The sequence below is a fragment of the Hippocampus bargibanti genome, linkage group LG06 (genome assembly GCF_051943395.1).
Source record: "Hippocampus bargibanti isolate YZ-2025 linkage group LG06, ASM5194339v1, whole genome shotgun sequence".
Taxonomy (NCBI): domain Eukaryota; kingdom Metazoa; phylum Chordata; class Actinopteri; order Syngnathiformes; family Syngnathidae; genus Hippocampus; species Hippocampus bargibanti.
Window position 1 is genome coordinate 3,795,795 of NC_142739.1, and position 23,236 is coordinate 3,819,030.

General features: G+C 44.1%; 1 protein-coding gene across 1 annotated transcript in view; it reads left to right on the top strand.

Moving 5' to 3' along the window:
- The first annotated feature begins 1,560 nt into the window (after positions 1 to 1,560).
- rspo2 (R-spondin 2) overlaps positions 1,561 to 23,236 on the top strand; it is a 91,006-nt gene continuing 69,330 nt past the window's right edge. The window contains exons 1-2 of the mRNA XM_088998144.1: positions 1,561 to 1,961; positions 2,159 to 2,473. Of these exons, the coding sequence (XP_088854270.1) occupies positions 2,374 to 2,473 (100 nt within the window). The 5' untranslated portion in view covers positions 1,561 to 1,961; positions 2,159 to 2,373. The remainder of the gene's footprint in view (positions 1,962 to 2,158; positions 2,474 to 23,236) is intronic.

Sequence of the window (23,236 nt, forward strand, 5' to 3'; positions counted from 1 at the left end):
AGGGAGGAGGTTGCAGAGCTAAGAAGGAAAAAGGAGACTAAAGTGATTGGTTTGCCATCCCCCGTCTCAGTGACACATCATGAAAATAAAAAGTGCCCGAGGCATAAATTATCACGTTCACCTTAACAAAGCATTTTCAGATGTTATTTTAGTGAGGAACCCAACCTAATCACACAGCCTGCAGCTAAAACAGGCCCCCTAACCACAATGTCCGTTAGAGCTCTGTGAAAGAATAAATAAAGATCGAACAAAGTTCACTATAGGCTTTGGCAAGGAAAAATCTATGGGTCTTATATTTAATGTACTGTTAGAGGGGTTCATGTTATTTTCATTTGTCCCAGTGAACATACTGTCCTCGTATTTTATTGCCTTTGAAGAGAAATCTCAATTCCCACTGATTTTCTTGTTTAAAAATTTGTCATATTTTTTTTATCTATTTTGAATTAATCTGTCAATATTTATTCATTATTTATCAACAAACTGCTTTTTTGGATAGAGTGGTGACGTGAAGGTATTGTAAACGCGTTTCATCCCTTGAAATGCATGAAAGATTAAGTGCCACACCTAGTGGGTGAATTGGGTATAGCATTATTTACCTTTGCGCCCCCTCCCCTTTGCCCCATCCGTTTGTCAGACAACTGCAATTCCTCGGTTTGCTCAAACAAGATGACCTTTTTGTTTACCCATGCATTTATTTTAAGCTTTGTAAATTGAAAGGTTATGTTACTATCTTCCATTACACGAGTGTGAGACACTACCAGTGAGTGAGTCACATTTTTCCTTGAAAGAGTTTCAAAGTTGACAAGTTGCCAGAGTGTGAATGTCATTGGAAAGCAGATGAGTGCCAGCCAGCATAGTGCCAACCCTACCTCATCAAGGTAGGGTTGGCTGAAGGAGAAGCTGAACGCCCGAGATTGTATCCATTTATGAGGTCACACGGGTCAGCTTTAAATGCCTGAACTGAAGAAAACCCTGAAATTACAGGATGATTTATGCACGTGCAACAACTACTTGAGTCTCACGAACGATTTACATTAATTTCGGGGACGGGTGGCCGATTTAGTCGCGCAATAAAACGAAGTGGCGAGACTGGCAGACTCATCTCATTACGCACATTAGGCACATCCTTCGTATTTTTTAATACATCCAACTTCTAATTAACACCAGGACAAATTTTAGTCTGAAAACGATGTCATTATTTCATTTTTGATCCGTATTAACTTCAGGGGAAGGTATTGGCTCGAATTTAGCATTGAGGAAGTGGGATCTTCTTTGGGATATCGGTGATTGTACAGGAAAAATGTAAATTGTTCCCGCAGTCACTATTCCAACTCCTGCCAGCCCCAAATCGACTTTTTTTTCCTCTTCAACTGTCTTACATCAAGAGGCTCAAAAATCTCGTTTACGCCCACTAGCACCCATAAACAAATTTGCATCCATCCGTTTGCCTGACAGACAAGTGGGTTGGGTGGCTGGATGGGAGCGAATATACGACATGTTGTCTTTAGCATCATAAATAAGAAGAAGGCGAAAACTACAAGTCTCCACGCGTGACATCAGCCCGGCTCTATATGAGGAAGGAGTCAGAAAGCATCAGGACCAATCTGGAGTCTGTCGGCGCTCAACCTCAGCAGCACGCATAAACGCACATGCATCGTATTTGCGGCTCTCAATCCGTACAAGTATAAACACGCGTGGTTTTGTATCCGTTGTTCTTTCTTCGTGACAAACTTTGAAGAAACACAGGTGAACGGACTTCAAGACTTTTACACAAAGGGGGGAAATTCTGCCTCGCTTTCACTTCATGCACGCTGCGACGCGTTCGTAGCTGTTGGCCCTCAGCCCTCTTATTGGAAACAGAAGTTTTGTCACACAAGGAGTGATGCTGCCTGTTCCCAAGCCGCACTTGCACTCCAGGGGAACCTAAAACCGGAGCAGAGGGACATTTCTTTCGCAGAAAGGTAATTTGATTGGAGGTTTACGTCACCGAGCGGTTTGTTCACTTTTACGCGCTATTGCGCGAAGGTCCTGGAAGGGGCGTTTGTCTCTGTTGGTCTATCTGTCACCATTTCACCAAATTATCACGCAAATCACATTCATTTGTTCGGTCAAGGTGTTGGGTTCGTCACACTAATCGCGGTTGTGATTATCTCTACAGCTCACCGACGAGGAAGGACACTCATAGTCTGCGGAGGATCATCTTGCTCAAAAAAATGATCCCAATTGGCGACCCGATATTTCGCATCTCATCTAATGTTTGACAGATTTGCTGCTCGACTAAAAGGAAACACAGGAGAAGATTGACAAAGAATTCATCACCCCCCCCCCCTTTTTTTTTTAAATCGGGGTCCGGACAACTTAATAGCCGTCCAGATGCAGTTTCGACTCTTCTCATTTGCCCTGATAGTATTGAACTGTATGGAGTACAGCAGCTGTCAGGCGCCGTCACAACGCTGGAGGAGAAACAAAAGAGGTAAAAGTTACAGCTTCGTACAGTAGCATCCAGATACTGACTACTGGTTGGACGCACACACTGTTATATCAGCGCGGTTTAGTGTTTTGCACGCGCCTTTTAAAACGGGGGTCCTTCAAAAAGTAGCCCAACGTTGTATAGTATTTGTTTCTTTTTCTGACAACACTCGGGTGCGTTTTGGCATAAACGACGCCAAGAAACATTCCGCAGTGTTAGAATAAACGACAACGAACATAAACTCAAACATAACGTCATCTATCATTGTGTAATCGTACAAAAGCGTGATTGAAAGCATGAAGATCCGGTTTTTCGCTGTCGGTATGCGTTAAATGTGCGCAAATATACCGGGCACGTGTAGCTGCAAAGGTTGTGATGTTGAGTGAATAATGTGTTTAAATATACATCGCTAATAAAAGAAAAACGACCTGCGATGATGACTAAAAGTGAATATGTCCAAAAAGTTGCCGGTGCGAAGGTTGCATAGTTACATCTCAATGTGGATAGAGGGGGTACTTATGGTTATTTCATGAATGGTCACGGAATTCCTTTACCCCGACATGTGAATCGCACATCTCCTCTCAAGCATCCTAAGCTGGTTTTAATTGATCTCATCACCACTTTGAACAGTTGGTAGGAAACCCGCATAACAATCGCTCAGCGGAGGCACAGTTGATTAGGGGATCAGCTTCTTTGTAAACACAGCTCTGTACTCTCAATGGACGAGGAGACAGATAATAATAATAGAATAAAGATAGTTGGCCCCAACCAGGTCTTCTTTAGACCTGTGACATAACTCATCTAATCATTTGGGCACCCAATGGTTGTAGGCTGAGGGTGGTGTTTATTGTTGTTGTTGTTGTTTAATTTTATGGCAACTTTTAGGCAACCGGTTTGGTCCTCGCTGTGTGTTAATGTTCTAGAGAAGTTATTCAATGTCAGGGCAGGGGGTTGCTTCTTGTACATTGTATGAGAATCACACATTTAATCATATGCACTACGTGCCAGGGGGAACCTCCACACTCTGAAAGCCCTCCACTGTCCATCTGCAAATAATCAGCGAAGCACTGCAGGGTGCTGGCACACACGCACACACATTTTTAGACTGCTGTCTTGAATGACTGTTAGGTAGCGTTTTAGAGTTATGTTTGTATTTTTGCGCTGTTCGAACATTCTAACAATGTTGAATGGCAGAACATCTTCATCTTTGCTTTACAGTCTGCTTTTGCGTGTTGGGGAATTATTGGAAATTTGGGACTCTGTGGGGAAAAAGTACACCTTTGAGATCCCTCTGCCTGAAAATACTGTATTCTCGTCTGTGCGTCCGTCATATGGGCCCTTAAAAAAATCTGCACTTTCCCCCACTTGCAAAACCCATGTGTGCGAGTGTATGTGTGTGAGGGTATATTGGGAGGGGGGGGTGCAAATGACTGAGACGGTGAGGGGAGGTGCATTGGAGATGAGGTCAAGACAGTTTGACTCTGTAGGTACATCATGATTTAGGTACATCAGGTGATTCCAATTTTAAAAACTATTGGGAATTATTATTCCCCCAAGGTGTCTTGGCAGAACACGGCAGCCAAAGCACCTTTTGCAAAAGTCTTCTCAAACATTGAATTTTTGCCTCCTATTTTTCTTGACCACTGCACCAAGGAGAGGTGGATAAGATCATTGTCCAGTCCAAAAAAAGAAAAAAAATCTCAAGTATTTTTGTAATCCTCCACGTTCTTTTGACAGGTTTGTACACAGTCTGTCTGGCATGTACGAGGAGCTATCCAAATCGTTCAGCAGTGTTGAGTCCCAGACACACTTGAAACTCAATTTGGCAATACTGTTCTCGCTGAGCACAACTGTTTTCTGTTTAACAATCACAACACTCATGCCTTTTGGAACACGCATGCAAATGTTTTGCCACTGATGTGAGGCATGCATGTATCAACATAACCAAGTGAGGTGTGAGTGGTGTTCTGTTCTGAGCAATTTTGTGAGGATTTCAATAAGACCAGATGATTGTTTTAAATTTAGTCAAGTGATTGGGATCTTTTTGATTTCAAATATTTTGGAGCTCGTATGCTGCATGATACAACATTCTGTGTGTCTATGTTTTATACAATCACGCTGTTTTGTTTATATCTGCTCTGAGATTGACTGCTGACTAGTTTGTGGTGTACCCTGTCTCTTGTCCAAACTTCCCCTGGCATCGGCTGCAGCACACGCACAGCACTGGTGAGGTGCGATACAAATGGATGGATAGATGGTTTTAATGTAAACAATTTATCACAACAATCAATGTGTGTTTTGCCAAAATTATTGCGTTTGTGGCAAACTTTACTGTATCATACTGAGCGGTGTCTCTTGTATTCTACTTACATACAAACTGCACATTCATATGTTTAAAGCTTTCTGAGCTTGTCAACATTGAGCATGATTAGCTTTGAATGCATGCTGTTTGATACATTATGGCTGGTATTGTATCTCTTCTTTATATTTAGTGATTGTTTTGTCAAGTAAATAACTAGCATCTTATTCTGCCCCTTAGAGAGTGGGTGATTGACAAGACAAGAGTTGTTATTTCTATTTGCTGGCTAATGATGCCACCTGCTGACTACATAAAATCACACTTGAGTAGCACCGCCAGGAGCAACACACAGCTGTTGAGCAGGTAATGAATATGTACTAGCAGCCCGAGTGGTGAAAAGGTGCCATGTGATACTGTTAACCCCTTTGAATCTGCATCGAATTTGAATTACCAAACGTCTGCAGCTAATTTGCAATCTTTTCATGGTCAATTCACAGTGATGTGTTGCTGAACCACCTCTCCAGATGTTTAAGGATTGAAAGGGTTTAGATGAATCAATTGTGGCCTAGCAGGATGCAGGGAGCAACGTCAGAAATGCATGCCATACTGTACCACTGATGACAGTCAGAACATGGATTGCGGGATGTGTTTTGATGCCAAAGTCCACAGAAAATGGTGATGACATGAAGTTGAATAAGCCCTTATTTCAACAAAGAAAAATAAGGGCAGACGTGAGACAATCATTAGAGTTGGAAATGCTTTCACTTGTTTTTATTTTATTCTTCTTACCCCTGAAAGTTCTGCCAGTATAATGGCTTGATAAGAGAAGGCTGGAGACGTACACTACATTATCAAATCTTTTCTCCATCCTGGCCTAGCAAACCAAGCCTATGTGTGCTGAAAGCTTCCACAAATTCCCCAGTTTGTGGTTGGCAGTGTTAATGTTGGAACCCGGGACTTCTGTGCAATATAATCTTTTGATGAGCGCGGGAATGCTCCAAGTGGCTGCTTTATAACCCACATTGCCACTGTAGCTTTTGGAAAAAGGGAAGGCAGCCCTTCAAATGTCATGTCTATTGACACTGCTCTCTCACATGACGCACGTCTAATCCAGGTGATGTGAGCCCTGCATACTAACCTTCTTCTTTCCACTATACTGTCAAGCTTTGTTGACTTTATTCTTGTGTGGCACCAGCTAACTGACACATTGATGGCTTTGCAGAAAGGCTGAAGAATGATCTGAGGTTTTGATGGGTGAATAAGAGCAGCAGCCCTCCCTCACTCTCATCGTCCTTGCTGGTGAGAAGACGGTGGAGGAGTTTTATGGGTTGAGGAAGGCATATTTAAGCTGATCAGTAGGAACGAGCTGAATGTGGACAGCATCACCTGAGAGGGATTACACAGCGCAGTCATGACCTGAAACCAAGTTCCAACTACAGCGTTTCTTTTCTCAGGCCCCTCCATTAATCCGTGTGTGTGTGTGTGTGTGTGTGTGTGTGTGTGTGTGTGTGTGTGTGTGTGTGTGTGTGTGTGTGTGTGTGTGTGTGTGTGTGTGTGTGTGTGTGTGTGTGCGTGCATGTGTCCGCGTGTGAGCGTGTGTGTGTTTGTAAGAGAATGAAGCACTTGCGGAACAGCTGACAAATATAAGGTCATTTTGCAGGTGCATATTCTTGGTGCCCAGAACAATGATGCACACTTTCCCGAACAAGTACCCCATTCATCTTCCCAGACACCTCCTCACTCATTAGGCGATGATGGACATAGCCTATTTTGCGAATTATCAGTCGATATGATGCACAATGAATCACTTTTGTGCTGTATTGATAAATCACATTAGTCTGACCCTGCCTCCGAACTCTGTCAAAAGACTATAGCTCCTTGTTTGACCTATACTAACCCGCACATGTCGACCGCATCTGTGGCGTCAGCTCCTGCTTGGAGTCACAGCATATCAGATGAAACTGGTGAAAGGTTCCTCAGTGTGCTCATGCTAGACTACACTGCTGAAAGTCCTGGCAGTAGCAAAAGTAAGCAGTTGTATGAATTATCTATGAGGGAGAGTGACAGAGATTCTTGATGGCCATTATAAATAAATAACCATTGTGCCATTTTTCTTCATTAATAAAATTATGTCTAATCTATGGAAGAGGATTAGGGCCACTGAAGAAAAAAATATGGTTGGCAATATTCTGACTTTAATCTCAGAATTCTTTAAAGTCAGAATTTTGACTTTATTCTCAGAATTTTGAGAAAGTCAGAATTCTCACTTAAAAAATGTAAAGTCAGAATATTGCCAACCATATTTTTTTCTTCAGTGGCCCTAATCTTCTTCCGTACTAATCAAATTAAATAGACAAAACGTATTCATGTTGGAGCGGGAGATAGAAGAAGATTCAAATGGGTACCTTTGGCAGTTGCCCTGCAATCAGGCAGGATACCCTTACTGGTTATAACAATAGGTACCGTATTTTCTGGTGTATAAGGCACACCCAAAAGACTTGATTTTCATTAAAAGACGACCCTACGCCTTTTACACACTTGCGCCTTATATGTGAAGTAAAATTCAGCCGAAACAGGACTCGCAACTGCTGTCAGCAGCCACCAACTCCATTTCCCCCGTAGAAGAAGTAGTGCGTAACAGCCTCCATTGTAGCGCCTCATAATGTGGTGTGATTTTTAATTGGAAAACCTTTATATATTCATATACAGTGAAAACTCTGTTTACGAACCCCTTGGCTTACGAACCCTTTGGTTTACGAACGTTACATTTATGAACATTTTACCTTGGCATACGAATTATTTATCGGGAGACATATGGAGCTGCCACAAAGAGTGATGTGTCGTTCGCGAACGAGCCCGTTCTCCTAACAAGAAAATGGTGGCCACTGTTTTTGTCTTCTATTCCCCGCAGACTTCGGTTAAAGCCACGTGATTGGTCAAGAACACAGCAGTTACAGACAGAGAGAGAGTGAGGCCGTCCTCCAAAAAACAAAATGCCGTCTTCAGTTAAAGCCGCATGATTGGTCAAGAACCCAGCAGGGGGGGGGGGGTGGTAAACATTAAAGAGACAGGCAGACAGAGAGAGTGAGAAAACACACACGAAATGGAGGTGACAGAGCTTGAAAAAAAAAAAAAAAAAAAAGTGTAAGAGTGTGAGAATAGTGAGAAAATGGATAGAAAACAGTTAAAATATCCCATCAATCAGGCACCACAAATAACCTGCACAAGTCACCTGTGCCCTTGATGCAAAAAGCTATCAACCCAGCTAAACAGATCACAATTGCTGAAGAACTAGATACAATTATCACAGAGAAAGCACCTACAAGGGATCATTCCTCAAGATGGTGAAAGAGATGCTCATTGCCAAACGAACGTTCGTTTGGCAATTTGCATACGCGGCACCGGCAGCCAATCAGCAGCCTGTTTGTGGCTTTTGCGTTATTGAATAAAACAAAAGTTTTATTTGAAAAAAGTTGTTTCTTTTTTCTTGAAGAAGTTGTTGGCCCGATGGCTGAGACGTTTTGAAAGATGTCAAAGTTGTACGCCCGCTATAGCACATTTATTATACATAAAGTAAGGTATATTTTGTGTAGTTTTAAGGCTTAGAAAATTAGAAAGTAGAAAATTAGGTTTTAAGGGGACCTGGGAACGGATTATTCAGATTTTAATGGTTTCCTATGGGAAATTATTTTTTGGAATACACACTTTTCGCCTTACACACTGTCCAGGAACCAATTAAGTTCGTAAACCAAGGTCCCACTGTATTATATTTGGAAAACGTTTTTCATTAATTGAAGGTGTGCCTTATATTCCGGGGCGCCTTCTATATTGAACAAGTTTTAAAATACACTATTCATTGGTGCTGTGCCTTATACACCAGAAAATACAGGACATATAATTTAATAAAATGCAACAATACAGCTGAATCAATCCTTACCTGACTGCAAAGTACAAATTTAGATCGAAAACAGTACATGGTTATATTTCTTCCCTATCTTCCCTATCTAGCAGCTCATGTATTTTGTTTTTCTACTTTCATTGCTTTCATAACTTTGCTGCTGTGAAATGTAAATTTCTCCACTGCGAGACTAATAAAGGCAAATCCAATCCATTCCAATCCAATCCAATCCAATCTTGGGAGGGTGGAGAACGTACACAGCAGGATTTTAACCTCCACTGTTAATCAATTTCATGACAGGATTCCATATGCAGCCTCAAGATCAGTGCCAAACAGATGTTTGTTTCAAGTGATATTTTACAGTGTAGTGTACAGTGTAAACCAGAATTTGTTGGACATTATATTATTGTGAACATTATGCAAACACTAACGTGGCCCACATATTAATGTGGCAATTACAAACTGTAATGACAGAAGTTCAGGGGCCCCGTTGAAAGCAAGATGATTTGCTTCACTCTCACTTTGTGTATATTGCTCCCTCAAGTGTGTGCTCCCTTGAGGCAGTTACACCTCAAAAATTTTCCCCATAAAGCAACTAAGTACGACCAGCCAATTTGGTTCCAATGTCACCAGTTTATTGGGCCGTAAAATTTCTAATGCATGGATCATTACTAACACATAAAATAACAACACAAAATGCGTATTTTTGGGGAAAAAAAATGAGTCATACAAGTGTTTCACAGGTAGGAGAGCTGCCCGAAGGCCTCAGGCTTGTAGTGAAAGGCACTTCCACACTTCTTTGCTCTCACATTACAAATACACAACTCAAAAAGAATTCAGGGACGAGCTGTGCAAAGGTAATGGTGATACAATAGGCTGCCTTGTGTTTTCCATCAATTAAGCTCTTCGCGGGAATTGTTTAAATCATCCAATTTCCACTATTTTGCTGTTTATTAAATACGCACCTGGCCCAAACTAAGAACATAAATACTTTTCGCTTTCCGGCCAAAATAACGTGTGTCAAGATAACAACTTTGACTGTAAAAAATGAGATGCAGCTGTAGTCTGATTCTTATACAAGGCCAAAAACATATTGCCAATTATGAGGTCACAAGCAGTTGCCTGACAACTTCAGGAAGGTCCTGAAGTTGGACAAGGTCCATATATGGGTCCATATATGGACAAGATTTCAGTTAGCCATAGTGTAATTAATTTGACTCCATAAGGAGCATACCTCAGGCACCATGGTTGAGCAGTGGATGACTTGTCTTCCTCACTGTTGGGAGACATGGGTTGTAATCTTGAAGAGGGGGGGAACAAAAAGGGAACATATCATTTTAAGCAGATTCTTTACTTACAGACAGTGTAGGTGTTCAAATAGCTGACATGTTTCGGCGACGACTTCCGCGTGGAAGTAGTCGCCGAAACATGTTAGACTGGGAAATATATCATCCACAACACGAACCACGAGCACTGGAGCCCCGCAGGGATGCGTCCTCTCTCCATTGCTCTTCTCTCTCTACACAAACGACTGCACCTCAACGCACCCAGCTGTCAAATTCATAAAGTTCGCAGACGACACCACGGTCATCAAAGACGGCGACGAGTGTGCGTACCGACAACAAGTGGAGCAGCTGGAGCTCTGGTGCAGCCGTCACAACCTGGAGCTGAACACGCTCAAGACAGTTGAGATGATCATGGACTTCAGGAAACATCCATCACCACAGCTACCCCTCACACTATCCAACTGCCTTGTGTCAACCGTTCAGACCTTCAAGTTTCTGGGAATCACAGTCTCCCAGGACATGAAGTGGGAGGTCAACACCAACTCTATTTTGAAAAAGGCCCAACAGAGAATGTACTTCCTGAGGCTGCTAAAGAAGCATGGCCTTCCACAGGAGGTGCTGCAACATTTCTACACGGCTGTCATCGAATCCATCCTGTGTTCTTCCATCACCGTTTGGTTCGGGGCCGCCACAAAAATGGACAAAACCCGACTTCAACGGACAGTTAGGACGGCGGAAAAAATCATTGGCACCGCCCTACCCACTCTCGAGGACTTGCACACTGCAAGAATCCGAACAAGGGCGCGGAAAATCCTACTGGACCCTACGCACCCTGCCCACCACCTTTTCCAGCTACTCCCCTCCGGCAGGCGCTACCGATCCATGCGCACCAAATACAGCAGACATTTAAACAGCTTCTTCCCCCAAGCCATTAACTCTTTGAACTCTTCAACAGTAGCCAAAATGGAACTGTATAGTGCCACTTAGCAGTTTTTTTGACGACGATACTAGTGCAGCGTGTTCTACCGGAAACAAATTCCTTGTGTGTTCTACATACTTGGCAATAAAGATGATTCTGATTCTGATTCTGATTCTATTTGAACACCTACACTGTCTGTAAGTAAAGAATCTGCTTAAAATTAGATATCAAGTAGACAGGATAAACTTAGTACAACGATTACGAAAAAGGGAACATGTTGTGTGCATGTCAGATGTAAAGACGGATCGATGGTGTTGTGTCCGGAGAATGAGAGAAGAGTTGCTTTGTCAACGTCTTTATTGTGCCACCATGTTAGTCTACCTGCGGTCGTGACGTCACCGCTGCTTTTTGACCTGTCGGAACTTCCTGTAGCATTATGACATATGCTACATTTACCCCCCTCCCTGAAGGTACTAGAAAAACTGAATGGCGTTGGAGGTCTGAGGTCAAAGGGAATTGCTGTTTGGAAGGAGTCACATTCCATAAGGACTGTAATTAAAGAAATAAACTGTGCTATAAAATAAAGTCGTTTTATTTATCTTTATGATGGTCATTGATGGCTTGATGGAATGGTGTTGGAGGTCGAAGGTCAGAGGGAATTGCTGTTTTGAAAGAGAGACACATTACATGAGGACTGTAATTAAAGAAATAAACTGTGCTGTAAAATAAAGTTTTATTTACCTTTTTGATGGTCGTCGATGGCTTATGGAGAGTCACCTTCCATAAGGACTGTTGATAACTTATCTTCTTTGCTTCTTTGGAGACTCCTCATCATTTTTGCTGATTAAAAACCTCTTAATTAACACCTGTTGCTTTCTGACTTGTAAGGTCTTGCGAAGCTGAGACATCACATTATCGTTCATCATGTAGATGATTGTCATAGCCACAGTCTTTTCTGGATGGAACTGTTCGGTAATAGCCTGCACATCATTCCACTTTGCCAACATTGCCTTTATGAGCTCACTTGATGCTGCAGCTATCTCCTCCTCCATCCGTTGCTGGCTTTAAAATCCTCAATCAGCGCCGAACTTCCAGGTTGGCGCATGGCGATATCGGCGTGAATTAGCCGTGCTTTCTCGCATAAAATAGCTTCACTCACGCTGTCGCAGGATAGCTGTTTTTCGTTAATCCAAATTAACAGACGTTTTTCGACTTCTTCGATTGCCCGAGAACGTCACTTTGAGAGCATGGAAACACCTATTGCAACAGACGCACCTTTGATGGCTTCTCTGTTCCGGAGAATGGTAGCAATGGTTGACTTAGCATAGCCGTGCTTGGCTACTAAATCACACAAACGCACACCCGTTCACGTTTTTCAATTATCTCCTTCTTCTCAGCGACGGTGATTTTATTTTGTGTCTTTTTGGGCTGAACACGAGCCTGTGGTGGTTTTTTTTTCGCTCCCATAATAGTAAAATTATCAGCAAAAAGCTCCAAGGAGGCGATCGACGTGTGCATTCAATGAGAGGGGGTGTGGAAAGTAGCGCCGGCTGGAGCGCTGTTTGGTCGTATGCTTCCGTCGAAGATCACTCCGCCAGATCCGAAGGTCGTGTGCTTTGCTGTTCTTCCACCGAAGATTACTCCACCAGCCGTGGTGGGTGTGTAACATGAAAATAGTGCATATTTCAAGGTTTAATTTTCCTAAATTTGACGTTCGTAAGATGAAAAGTTCGTAAGATAAGGTGTTCGTAAGCTGAGGTCTCACTGTATATAAAAAAATCTTTTTTCCTTTCAGCTTTTCCCTGCTGGGGTCACCACAGCAAAATAGTGTTCTCCATCTAACCCAGTTTTGTGCATCCTCTTCTCTCACACCAGCTACCTTCATGTCCTCTTTGACAACATCCATAAACCTCCTCTTTGGTCTTCCTCTCTGTCTCCTGCCTGGCTGTACAAGGCTCAGCATCCTTCTCCCGATATAGTCACTCTCTCTCCTCTGGACATGTCCAAACCATCTCAGTCCGGCCTCTCTGACTTTCTCTCCAAAGCCTCTAACGTGAGTTGTCCCTCTGATATATTCATTCCTGATTCTATCCAACCTTGTCACCCCCAAAGAAAACCTCAACATCTTCATCTCTGCTACCGCCAGCTCTGCTTCCTGTCTTTTCTTCTTTTTTCCTATTTTTTATATACCTATTTTGGTATGTACAAAAATAAAAAAATAAAAATATACATTAAAATACAGCTGTCACTTTTTGCAGGCATAAAAAGCAGGATTACAAGGAAAGAGAAATTGAAAAATTATCAGAAAAATGGGATTGATCAAATCGTATTATTTGTTATTCAGTTTTTTGGTTCTTTTGACTTCAATATGGTGCCGCCAGAGTGGCTGCCTTTCCAGTAGCTCCTCTATTTTGCTTTCTGACTTTTTTCTTTCCTTTCCTCTACCTTTCATAACTTTGCAGCTGTGAAATGTAAATGTCTCCGCTGCAAGACTAATCAAAGTAAATCCAATTCAATCCAAAATAAACTGAAAAAGATGTTACATTCTCTTTCTTCCAAATTTACACCGTCAAACAACATCGTGTGCCAGCATCATCCTGTGGAAATACATGTAAATTAGACAGAAATCAGATAAACCGTCCACCCTCTCAAAAAAATCTCCCAACATACAGGTCAGGTTTACTGTAGAGTTTATGTTATTGTAGATGTTTTCTTTATGTTTATATGTGCCCTGAGATTGACTGCTGGCCAATCCATGATGCACCCAGCAGGCTACAGTTAGGCTTGACTCCAACAAAGAAAGCAGTCAATACATTTTATGGATATAACACCCATCAGGTAGTATTGTGAGGACGTTGTGAAGATTCTTTTCTGTGCCCACCTTTTCTGTCTTTTGGCTTCCTTGTCAAGTTTAGAATTCTCAGCATTACCTGAGCACTCATCCTTGAATAAGTAATCAGATCAGATTTCATCAGAGAGTGTGAGTGTATCACTGTGGGCACTGTGTTCCACCAGTTGATTTCAAACTGCCTATACGTGTACATTTCCAGTACAAGCTCATGTGGTGAAGACTCCTCTCGCATACCTTCCTCTCACAATCTAAACTAAAGCTAAGCTCCTCCCCATCATACAGAGATGTTAGTGTTTTCGACAGATGTATCACTTCAATCTACGTGCTTGACATGATGACTACTTTGGCACCCTCTTATGGCATCTTCAAGGAGTAGTTTATTGAAAGTGAGTCAAGCGAATAGATGACTTTTCAGCGAATAACTGAGAATGAGTTCCATAGAAAAAAATACGAGTTACCAGCATAAGTAACTCATACCTTTAGTGCTAAATGTTTCTAACAACACTTGTTTTTTTGTATTGTGTTTTTCTCTGTGCACGCAGGTAACTAACCATTCCTCATTAATCAGTCGGGTAAGGTCGTTGTAAACTTCGTGAAGTTCCTTGAGACATTGCATCAACATGTGTAGAAACACAAACACACAACACACTCAGACCCGCACGGATGCACACTCACATTCACACATTGGCAGTGTGTGTAAGAAAGAATAATCATGTCAGTTCAGTTACGACTGCCCTAAAAACAGTGAACAATTGGACACTGGTTACTAAACTCCCTGCCCACCTCCCTAACACTTGACAGATGGACATGACTCCCTTTCACCCCCCCATCTCCCTGACTTCATGGGAGCTCTAATTATGCTGACACACCACATCAAAATACAGCTCAGCATGCAATGCTTTTGTTATTGTCAGGAAGTTAGTTGGTCAGAGGCAATAAAGCATCTCTTAGCACGGCTTGCCTGTAATTTTGTGAAACAAATATGGCCTTTAAGGAAGGTAAGTGCACATTATCCATCGCTGCCCACTTGATGTCTAATGGAGCAGATACACAAATGGAGACGTGATAAATCCTTCAAATGAAGTGAAACAATGACTTTATACCTGTGTGACTTGCTCATAGTGTGAGCCTTCACTAATCTAAAAGCAGGATGGGGTTAATGGAAAACTAGTCATTATTCTTCTTCTAATATTACTACTACGATGACAACGATGACCCCTACTACTACTACTACTACTACTACTACTACTACCACTACCACTACCACCACCACTACTACTACGACTACTACTACTACTACTACTACTACTACTACTACTACTAGTTTTCATAATAACAACTAGGGACTGCAAGCAGCCTCTTTCAAGTCTATGTCATGTTTACGACAGTTTGAGGTTTATGTTGGAATCAGGGCACCTTTGAAAGCTTGTCTGTTGATTTTGTGTAGGACTAGTTATTTGAGGAGCAATAAATGAAATAGTAGGAGAGGTTCACACATCTACTTGAGCTCTAGTCTCAACGCTCATGTGTGTTGTGTTGTGAAAAGGTCTCATGGCTGCCTGCGGAGTGCAGAAGCACCCGGCATGTTTCTAATCAGGACTCGGGCTGGGAATCATTACTGGGCCTTGATGCTGAGCTCATTGTCTCTCAGTGAGTAAGTGGGGGTGGGCGGGTAACAGAAAGGGGAAACGTAGCGTGCTTGTCAGATGTAAAGAGGTCTTGGAGGGTCATTTGCTGTAGCTTTAAGTGGTTGTAATAAAAGGCATATTGGGAGTGTAAGTTATTATGTAAAGGCCATATCAGTGGCAGAATCAATTGACGGGGTTTGCCTCAGTCTAATTAACACACAGCCCAGTATCAAACTCAAGGTCTTTGTGTGTGTGTCGACAATATGTTTTTTTTTTGTGAGAAATCGCTATCACCATTTCAAAATGTCTTCACTTTTTATATGTTTGGATTGTATAAGAATCCTTTGTGTTAGCAAACCTCACTTTAAATTGAAGTGCAAGCTATTTTTTGGCATCTTATTTGACAAAAAAATAATGTACAGTATAGTGATCAATTTGTTTTGTATTTGCAATATTGTAAGTTGAGCATACATTTTTTTTTTTGTTTTCCCCAGTCACAACTGATCTGAAGTGAACCCCAATAACAATGTCACCTGAGTCAAATTGAGTTTGACAGGCTTCTCTTGAAGAGGCACCAACCAAGATTGTTGGATCAATAATGTAATCAGATGTTTGGAATATAATATTGGATTGGATTTACCTTTATTAGTCCCGCAGTGGAGACATTGACATTTCACAGCAGCAGTTATGAAATATATAATATAGCGGATATACGGCATAATATATAGTGTATCATCTTGTCCTCTTTCTTTCTGAGCAGATTTCCCCATAATCATTGCTTAAAATTCATCTGAATCATATCAGCCAAAACAAGATAACTGCTTGTTAAAAAGTACTTCATATAAGCAGGAGATCACGACTGAAAACGTGTCATGAGAGTCGTCTCTTAAACTGGATTGTCACTGGAGATTGTCACTCAAATTGAGTCTATTGTTTTGGATGTCCGTTATTAGTAAAAAAATAAATAAATAAAGAATATATTGTCATATGGAAACCAAAACAGCAAGCAAAAGATCACAACCATCTGGTGAACATAACATGGGTGAGTAGAGTTGAGTGAAAAGGTTTTTAAGTAGCCAGAAACTTGACTCAAACCAAAATAATTTTAAAGTATAAAATATGGGATATATTCGTATGTCAAGAATTCTTTATATAATCGAGGATAATCCCTCCGTGACAAAAAAAGTCACACATTTTAATAGTAATGCAGCTGTTGTAGTTGCACAATTGAAATAAGCAACAGATGCACGGTAAACTAAAGGAAACAACTGAGGAGATAGGGTGACTTAATGAGCTCCAAAGTGATACATCATTGTTGTATTGTGTTCAACACTGACTTTCCATTAAAAACAGCCTCAGTATCTGACACAATAATCCCCCCAGATGAGATCCACACATGAAGAAGAAAAAAATAAATAAACAAGCTTTGAAGTAGTTCTGCAGCACACTGCCTCAACACCGAATGATGGCACTAAAAGTTTGCTTTTGAAAATGTAATTAATTTCATTTCATGTACGTGTAGTGAGTGAATGACGCTGAAATACCTATTGTCATTAATGCTGTCTTTGTGAAAATAGTATAGTCAAAGTACTTTATATGCTGTCGAGCTGTGGAATCAAGCCTGTGTGTCCATACAAGATTGAATGAAATGAAATTTTGCATGTTGCACTATGGAGACAATGCTACTCTCAGGATTTCTCCCGCCTACTCCCGAAAGTAGGCTCTAGCACCCCTCGCAATCCTAGTGAGGATAAAATGCTAGAGAAAATGAATGAATGAATGGATTGGGGACAGTTGACACAAGCAACATCCCTGGTTAAATAAACAGTTGTTAGCTGCAGCAGTCACATGGTTTGGCTATCTTCAGAGAATACTGGTGGAGTTTACATGTTGACTGACTTTGTTGTGGTCGTGGACAGAAGTGAAGTGCAGCTGACAATGTGGGACTGATTAGCAAGTGCGTGCGTACATCAATCTTTATGGGTAGCGAGGACTGTCTTCTCTTGCGCATGATGATGTGAGAATAATTAACTATGGTCCAAAGGCACAGAAGGGTCACAGTATCTGACTCTGTGATAGATTTGTAATAAAAAATAAATAAAAATAAAATCATGAAGTACCCTCATGAAAGAAAGACATACAAGGCCTTATTTTCATAAATGACGCAACTGCACTCGAACTTAAAAATAAGTTAATCTTGATTGGTTGTTTGTGGATATGGTATATCTTTGACACATTTCCAATCTCATGAGCCCAATGATTGTGAGATTTTAGTGGCAGAAATTCATTGAAATCCTAAACCAGCTGGAACCCCGGGGCATGTACGGTAAGTCTAACGTGGGATCTACAGGACCGGAGTTTGTCGACTCTGCTCTGAATAAATGTAACAAAAATGAATCAATTGTGTTATCATTATCATCAGTAATATATTTTTACAATCAACCCCTGGCCATTGCCAAGCTATGGAGTATTGTGTTGTACGGAATAAGTTTAATTAAGTTGGCGGCACAACTGTACAAAACGGCAATAAATCAATTAAACCATGTTGCATTAAGGTACAGGCATCTGCTAAAATGGCAAATGAAAGTTCTATGCAAATCTAGACCACACCGAGTCCTGTGAAATGAAAACATGTTTTCCTCTTTTTTTACATCATACACCCACTATAAAGAGCCCTCAGCAAAGCATTCCAATCAGAACCTTAATGATACACCATTTTATGAACGAGTTCAGTTTTTTTATGTCCTTATGATAGCGTAGCAACATGTGGTTGGAAAAAAAATGTTGGAAAAATACTCCAATTCAAGCAATTACTAATATTACTTGAATTTCACATGATTGGAAATGACATTTTCACAAGGACATCGTGTGTCTGCACACACTTTATGACGCTTAAACTGAATTATTTATTGTGGCAGCCTTTTACTTTTCTACACCCAGAATCATAGTAATTTTCTTGAGAGGAAATTAACTTAGCACATCATTGTTTTCATTTTGCTTGATGTGATCCATTAGGACTTTTTTGGACACTCCTGCCTCATGGCATTTGTCCTAAGAGTCTATTTCCACATGGCACAGATGAAAAGATGCGCGTGCACACACACACACACACACACACACACACACACACACACACACACACGCACACGCACACGCACGCACGCACGCACACACACACGCACAGACACGCACGCACGCACGCACGCACGCACACACACACGCACAGACACGCACGCACGCACGCACACACACATACACACATACACACATACACACACACTCGCACACGCACACGCACACATAAACACTTAAAGAGTTTGATGGTTCTCTTTATTTGTAAGTAGGTTCGTTGTCAGATCTCCCAGGCAGGTGACGCGCAGAGCTTGATCGTGGCGTGGAGTCGATCGAGCAAGTCGTGCTGTGAAACTCCGTGCGATGCTGGGTCTGAGTCCGAGATGAGTCTGATTCTCTCTGTCTCGCGACAGCTCCTTTTATACCATTTTCAAGCGTGTGGGATGCGTCAGGGTGTGACGCACATCAAGGAGATCAAGGGCTTGAAAGGCTTCCAAGCTGCGGTGCGCACCGGTGACGCCACAGGGCTCCCCTCCTGGATCTGAAGTCGGGGAAGGCGACTCAGGAAAAAGAACGAGCTGGACGCGCTCAGAAGAGCCAGTAGAAGGTGAGACGTTCTGGGAAGTGCACACGTCTGCCGCTCCGGGTCGTTCGGCTACATGGAGAGGTCAGGCACGAAGAAGGTCGACCACCGGACATGGGGGACGTTGTTGGTGGGGTGGCCGACGTCGGTGTTCGGGACCACGGCAACGTGTGCTCTACGACTGCCGGTTTGAGTCGGTCGATGGAGACTGTATTCTCGCGGCCGTTGATTTGAATCTGGAACGTCTTCTCACTGCGGGAGAGGACGGGATACGGGCCATCGTAAGGGGGCTGGAGGGGCTTACGCACCCAATCACACCGCAAGAAGGCATTCGTACATGTTAGGAGTGCAGGATCCACGTGCGTCGGCTGGTACGATGTTCGCGGTGGACGGGGCCGCAGAGCCAGCGCAAACTGACGGAGGCGGGTGAGCAGATCATTGACGTCAACAGTCGTAGGGTTGGTCGGGTTGAGCAGCTCACCAGGCAGGCGTAAACTGGTGCCGTACACCAGCTCCGCTGGAGTCGAGTTGATGTCGGGCTTTAGCGTGGAGCGGATGCCCAGCAACACCAGAGGCAGATTATCAGGGAGGCCTTCAGTTGGCGATGGAGGCGTTCCACCATGCCATTCACAGCTGGGTGGTAGGCAGTCATCCGGTTTCGTTCACATCCCAGAAAATGGCACAGCTTGCCAAATAGTGCAGACTCGAACTGGGCTCCACGATCGGTGGTGATGGCCTTCGGTGATCCAAAGCGGGCGACCCAATGTTGGAGGAAGGCACCGACAACAGCTTCGGACCCGCAGTCGGACAAGGGAAGGGCTTCGCACCATCGGGTGAAGCGGTCAACGCAAGTCAACAAGTACCGAAAGCCACGGGAAAGGGGGGAGGGGTCTGACAAGATCTATGTGGACGTGACTGAACCGGACGTCCGGCGTGTCAAAAATTCCTATGGGTGACCTCGTATGGCGCTGGACCTTTGAGCGTTGGCATCGTAGACAGCCGCACACCCAGTCTCGCACGTCTCTTTGCAGTCCCTTCCAGGAAAACCTTTTCGCCAGCATCTTGGTCGTGCCACAAATTCCAGGATGAGAGAGACTGTGCAGAGAGTCGAACACCTTTCGCCGAAAGGAGTTGGGAACCAGTGGTCGAGGGACGACGTCGGACTGGACGCACAGGATTGTGCAGCCAGAGTTAGGGAGAGGGACAGCGATGATGTAGGAGTCATTGGCATGGTCGGCCAGACCTTCTTGTACCTGGGCTGCTGCAATCTCATCGTAGTCAAGACCGTCGGGGAACTGGATCGCGTTGATCTCAACTCGAGGAAGGGTGTCTGCGACCTTGTTCTGAGCCCCCTGGACGTGGCGAAACTCAAGGTCAAATTGCGAGAGGTAGTCCAAGTGGCGAACTTCTCGCTCCAGGTACTGCGTCGATGCCGAGGGGATGGCGGAGAGGAGTGGCTTGTGGTCGGTATAGATGATGACGTGTCCACCCTCGATGAAGTGCCGGAAGTGCTTCACGCTGAGGTAGACACCAAGAAGTTCCCTGCCAAAGGTGGAGTATCGGCGTTCGGCCGGCTGGAGGGCCTTGAAGAAGAAGGCGATGGTTCCAGAGTCACCATTAAGGCCATCGTGGAGAACCGCACCGATTGCAACCGTGGAGGCGTCAACCATGAGAGACAACTGGCCATCGGGACTTGGGTGAGCTAGGAGTGTTGCATCGGCAACGAGATCCTTCAGCCGTTGAAAGGCCTCCAATTGCTCGGAGGAGAGGTCGACGGGAACATGCTTCTTCTTGTTGCCAGTCAGCGAGTTTAGTAGCAGGGCAACCTCGGCACAGTTCGGGATGAAGCGTCGGTAGAAGTTTACCATCCCAAGGAATCGTTGTAATTGAGTTACCGTCTCTGGTGTGGGAAAGTCACGGACGGCCTGCACCTTGCCGGGTAGAGGGCACACTCCTTTGCCATCGACTAGGTGGCCAAGGAACTTGATCTTGAGTTGGCCAAAAACGCACTTGTCGGACTTGACGACCAGGCCGTGCTCGTCCAGACGCTTGAAGACCGTTTCCAGGTGCTGCAGGTGCTCGTCTTGGGAGTTGATGTCGATGAGGATGTCATCGATGTAGGTACAGCAGAAGTCAAGACCGCGCAGGACAGAGTCGATGAAGCGTTGAAAAGTCTGAGCGGCGTTCCGGAGGCCAAATGGCATGCGGAGCAACTCAAACGAGCCAAATGGGGTGGTGACGGCCGTCTTCGAAACATCCTCTTTCGCGACAGGAATCTGGTGGTAGGCTCTTACCAGATCGATGGTGGAGAACACTGTTTGTCTGTGGAGGAAGGACACAGTCGTGGATGTGAGGAAGAGGTTAGCGGTCAGGAACTGTGACGAAATTCAGCGCTCGGTAGTCACCGCAGGGACGCCAGTCGCCTGCCTTTGCCTTGGGGACCATGTGCAGCGGGGAGGCCCATTTGCTGTCCGATGGACGGATAATACCAAGCTGAAGCATGTGGTTGAATTCGGCTTCAGCAATCCGTTGTTTTTCCGGGGCAAGGCGGCGAATACGTTGAAACGTTGTTTTTTTTTTGTTCTTTTGACTTCAAGACGGCGCCGCGAGAGTGGCTGCCTTTCCAGCAGCTCATGTATTTCGTTTTTCTACTTTCATTCCTTTCATCACTTTGCTGCTGTGAAATGTAAATTTCTCCACTGTGAGACTAATAAAGGCATATCCAATCCAATCCAATCCAATCCAATCCAAACTTCGCGGGACCAGTGGTCACAATGTGGTGAACAATGTCGGGGGCAGGTAGGGTCGTCCGACTGGGGTTGGTCAGGTCGGGGAATCATCGAAGGAGCGTGTGAAATGGAGAAGATGAAGGAGATGCTACATGCGAGAGATGAAGAAGCGCAGGGTTGGCCGTCCTACCGTGCACAGACAGGCCGGTCGTCTCATCAGTCAACCTCTTCCTGCGGATGTTGACGGACAGGTCAAACTTGTGCAGGAAGTTCGCGCCAAGGATGGGGTGAGGAACATCGGCAATGGTGAAGATAAAAGGGAAGGAGTGACGTAGGCCCAAGTCGAGGTTGAGAAACCGTTGGCCATACGTCTTGATAGTGGTGCAGTTGGCAGCTTGCAAGGACACTCCAGCGTCGGGGTTCCGGCGCTCTGCAGGAGAAAGTAGCAGAACGCTGATGTCAGCAGCCGGGTTCAAAGTCAAAGTCAGCTTTATTGCCTGTATGCGGGCATTAACATAATAGTGGAGTGGTCCGAAGCTCCTAGGTGGGGGAGGGGGTAGGCTTTGTAGGCTCCTTTGTGTGTGGTGAAGACATTGTCCAGAATGTTGTTACCTCTAGTCGGAAAGTTAATGTGTCCATGGAGTTGTGGAAAAACGCTTTTCGGGTTGGCATGGTTGAAATCGCCAGCCAAGATAAGGAAAGCATCTGGGTGGGCTGTCTGTTGCTCGCTGATGTGTTGGTAGAGTTCATTCAATGCCATGCTCCTGTTGTTAATTGAGCTCGGGGGGGTGTAAACTGCTACCAGCAGTATGGCACTAAATTCCCTCGGCAGGTAGAATGGCCGACATTTTATGACCATAAGCTCCATCAGTGGTGAACAGTGTTTGCATACCACAACAGCGTTGCGGCACCAGGCATCACTGATGTAGACACAGAGTCCCCCGCCGCGAGTCTTCCCCCCCTCGATGAGCGCTCTGTCTGCCCGGAAGCTCGTTAGCTGGGATAGCTGGATGGCACTGTCCGGTATGCTGTCGGTCAGCCATGTTTCCACAAACACAAGGGCACAACACTCACCCACGGTCTTGGAAGTTGAGCGGAGAAGTCTGATGTAGTCCATTTTATTGTCCAGCGAGCGCACGTTCGCCAGCGTAATGGTAGGGATGGACGGCCGGTGAGGGCTAGCCGCGAGCCTAATGCGGATACCTCCACGCTTTCCCCTCTTTTGTGTCATCATGCAGCGCTTGTGGCGCCTCCACTCTGGGTTGGGTACAGCAGTGGGGGTCGGTGGAAGAGTGGGGGTTAGTGGACGAGCCGACTCTCTGAGCAATCCATGCTTGCGTAGCACTTCTGCTTCAGCTGGTTTTGGTTTTAAAAATGAACTGCCGATGTCGAGCAGAACCTCACGGGAGTAGGTACGCCTCGGGTGTAGCGAGGCAGACGGAGACGGACATTTACACGAGTGAGACAAACATAATAAACACAAAAAAAACAATTTGCCGGG